Source organism: Cannabis sativa, chromosome 2 (assembly GCF_029168945.1).
Source record: "Cannabis sativa cultivar Pink pepper isolate KNU-18-1 chromosome 2, ASM2916894v1, whole genome shotgun sequence".
Classification (NCBI taxonomy): Eukaryota; Viridiplantae; Streptophyta; class Magnoliopsida; order Rosales; family Cannabaceae; genus Cannabis; species Cannabis sativa.
The window spans coordinates 27,830,014-27,833,135 of NC_083602.1; the positions used below are offsets into that span (position 1 = coordinate 27,830,014).

Sequence of the window (3,122 nt, forward strand, 5' to 3'; positions counted from 1 at the left end):
TATTCCCCGAGGTTTCTTAACTGATCAATCGGCCAATTGTAGCACCACGGATGTGGGCTTAAGTTCTCCTAGACCTAGTTGCAAGTATATGGAATAAGGCATGAGATTTACACTTGCACCTAAGTCGAGGAGGGCTTGACAAAATTCCTGTTCCCCTATTTGACATGAAATGGTGGGACAACCAGGATCTTTGTATTTAAGCGGTGTCTTGCAGTCGATCACCGCACTAGCTTGTTCTGCCAAGAATGCAGATTTCTTGACATGGTGCTTCCTTTTGATAGTGCATATATCCTTGATAACCTTGGCATAAGCCGGTACTTGCTTGATTACATGAAGTAATGGCAGGTTAACCTTAACTTGTGTCAAAAAGTCAAGGATCTCACTATGACTTTCCAGTACCTTTCCAGTGGATTTCAAAGCCTGAGGAAAGGGCACCTTTACTGGAAGATTTTGTGGCACATCAACATCTGAAGCAGGCATTAGTACACTAGTGGTCTTAGGTAATGGTGATACCGTACTTTAACCACTTCGGGTAGTAATGGCATTAACCCCTTTGAGATTAGACTCTGAAGGAGCGGAGGTTTGTGCCATATGTTGCCCTTTGGGGGTGATTAGAGGCTGAGCGGGAAGCTTACCACGCTCTTGAATGACTGAAGAATCATTTAACTTTGTTATTTGAATCTTTATGTCCTTCAATTCCTCTATCACCTGAGTGAAATAAGTCCTGAACTCTAGTTGGGATTCTGCGAGAATTTTCATGGAACTCTCAAGAGAATTCTTTTGTTGATCAGGCCTCCATTGGCTCCCAGATGCTTGATTTTGACTTGTATCCTTCCAACTGAAATTGGGATTGTTACGCCAACCAGGATTGTATGTGTTGGAGTAGGCATTATAAGGCTTCTTGTAGTCCCCTAAGGTATTACACTGTTCCTCATCTCCTCCCCTCAACATACTAAGACTAGGGCACTCTTGTGGTTGATGATCAGTCCCTCCACAAATGAAGCATGGTTCTTGCTTTTCCACTTTTGCAGCCATCTGGAGTGCTTTACCTTCTTGAGTTTTGAAAGCCTCAAATTGTTTTTTTAAAGCTTCAAGTTGAGCTTTCACACTGTCCTCCTCCTTCAATTGGTAGACTCCGGCTGTTCATGGCTTGTCCGTAGGACTTGGCGCACTCCATGTATATGATTTTTTAGAAATTTCTTCAACATATTCCAAAGCTTTTTCGGGATCTTTCTGTAGGAAGTCGCCATTGCACATCATTTGTACGAATTGTCTTTTGTCGGCTGTGAGACCGTCGTAGAAATAGCTGACAAGACGCTAACTTTCGTATCCATGATGTGGGCACTGGCCCATCAAAACTTTAAACCTCTCCCAGACCTGATGAAACGTTTCATGGTCCTTTTGGGTGAAGGTAGAGATTTGCCTCTTAAGGCTGCTAGTCTTATGGGGTGGGAAAAATTTAGAGAAAAATGCTTTTGTCATTTCGTCCCATGTCCCAATAGACCTTGGCCTTAAGGAATACAACCAGCTTTTGGCTTTATCCTTGAGTGAGAAAGGAAAGAACTTCAATCTCACCAAGTTAATGATGTCAGCTTGGTTGTTGAATGTGGCCACCACCTCTTCAATTGCCTGAATATGCACATATGGACTCTCATTTTCCATACCATGAAAGGTTGGTAAAAGTTGAATCATGCCAGGTTTGAAATCGAAGTTGGGCATATTCATGGGATACATTATGCATGAAGGTGTGGCCGTACGCGTAGGATGTAGATAATCCTGTAGCGTTCTTGGTTGGATTTCCTGTTGTTGAGCCATCATTGGCAATGCAGGAAGTATGGGTGATGGTGGTGAATGAGAACGAGTGGAAGAAGACGATTTAGGAGAGTTTTCTAAAATTTCAATTTGTTGTTTTACAAATCTCCCTAATTTGTCTCTATTTCGTGACATTCACTTTTTTTTTATTATTTTTTAATTAATTTTTTTTGTGTGTATTTTGACTTGTTAAATAATGTAAATTACAACTATGTATAATATGCAAGGGTATTCACACAAGATATTTCCAGGCCGATTGGAAGGTTGCCAAGGTACCACTTCGTACCACACTTTTACTAGAACTCCCCGGGGTTGCTAGAAAGTGTAGAGGGTACTCTACCACAAACCTTTAAAGCCAATCTTTCTTAGACAGAATAATCTCAGTTTGTACCACTTTTACCATTACACAATTGGGTTTACACTAAAAAGTTTATGAAAAGATTTTATGCACAATTTTTTTTTAGCCTAAAGGAGAAAAATGTAAAACTAACCTAAAATAAATGAAATAAAATAAATGGCTAATCCTAAAGGAAAAAAAAAAGTATATAAAATAAAAGAATGTAAAAAAAAAAAAACTAACACCCTAATATAGTAGTAATATAATAAATACAACGAACAACAAAAAAAAAGAAAAAATATTAAATAAACTACTTGCTTCTTTTTCTTTTTTACTAAAAGAGTACAGAATAATAATAATAATAATAATAATAATAATAATAATAATAATAATAATAATAATAATATATAATGATTTTTTTTTGAATCTATATATAACTTAAAAAAAAAACTAAATTATATTATGTTAGCTAAAAATTTTTTTTTTATGTAAACAAATAAAGAGAGACAAAAATAAATAAATAAATAAAAAAAACTACTATACTAACCTCTTGTAGCGCAGAAACCTCCCCAGCAACGGCGCCAAAAATTGATGTCGCCCAATTAGTTACACTGCGGTCGCGGTAGTAAACGGGCTATATGTCGTATCCACAGGGAGGAAAAATACACTCAAAATGACAGTTAGTAATTTTACGAGAATAAAATATGAACCTTGAATGTGATGAGAATATTGAGAAAATGATTTTCAAAAATTAAACAAGTAATTAAAATGAGAAGTGATCAGAAAATAATTATGGAAGACACAAGCTTTGTACATGCAATTATATTTTCATAATAAAATGGATTCTTTAACCTCAACTATAATTCTACACCATTAATTATAGTTGGGAAATGTGTATGATTAAGCTCACTAGAAAAATGTGTTCTCTAATTAAATTAATACTACTTCTAAAAATACTATCATATTATATAAT

At 36.0% G+C, this 3,122-nt stretch overlaps 1 protein-coding gene and 1 non-coding gene across 2 annotated transcripts; one reads left to right on the forward strand and one right to left on the reverse strand.

Annotated features, from left to right (window-relative positions):
* Nucleotides 1–519: 519 nt before the first annotated feature.
* On the reverse strand, nt 520–1,947 carry LOC133034238 (uncharacterized). Its single transcript, XM_061109287.1, has 2 exons — nt 1,323–1,947; nt 520–1,139 (listed from the first exon to the last, which is right to left on the reverse strand). The coding sequence occupies exons 1-2, from the start codon at nt 1,945–1,947 to the stop codon at nt 520–522; spliced, it is 1,245 nt and encodes a 414-aa protein (XP_060965270.1).
* Nucleotides 1,328–1,434, forward strand: LOC133035272 (small nucleolar RNA R71). Its single transcript, XR_009686549.1, has one exon. It is a non-coding gene; the product is annotated as a small nucleolar RNA R71 (small nucleolar RNA).
* Nucleotides 1,948–3,122: the final 1,175 nt, after the last annotated feature.

Excerpts from the sequence above, each read along its gene's own strand:
- LOC133034238 (XM_061109287.1), bottom strand. The coding sequence starts at position 1,947 with ATGTCACGAAATAGAGACAAATTAGGGAGATTTGTAAAACAACAAATT. Across the intron at positions 1,140-1,322 it reads CCCACATCATGGATACGAAA|CCGGAGTCTACCAATTGAAG; the intron begins GTTAGCGTCTTG and ends AGCCATGAACAG.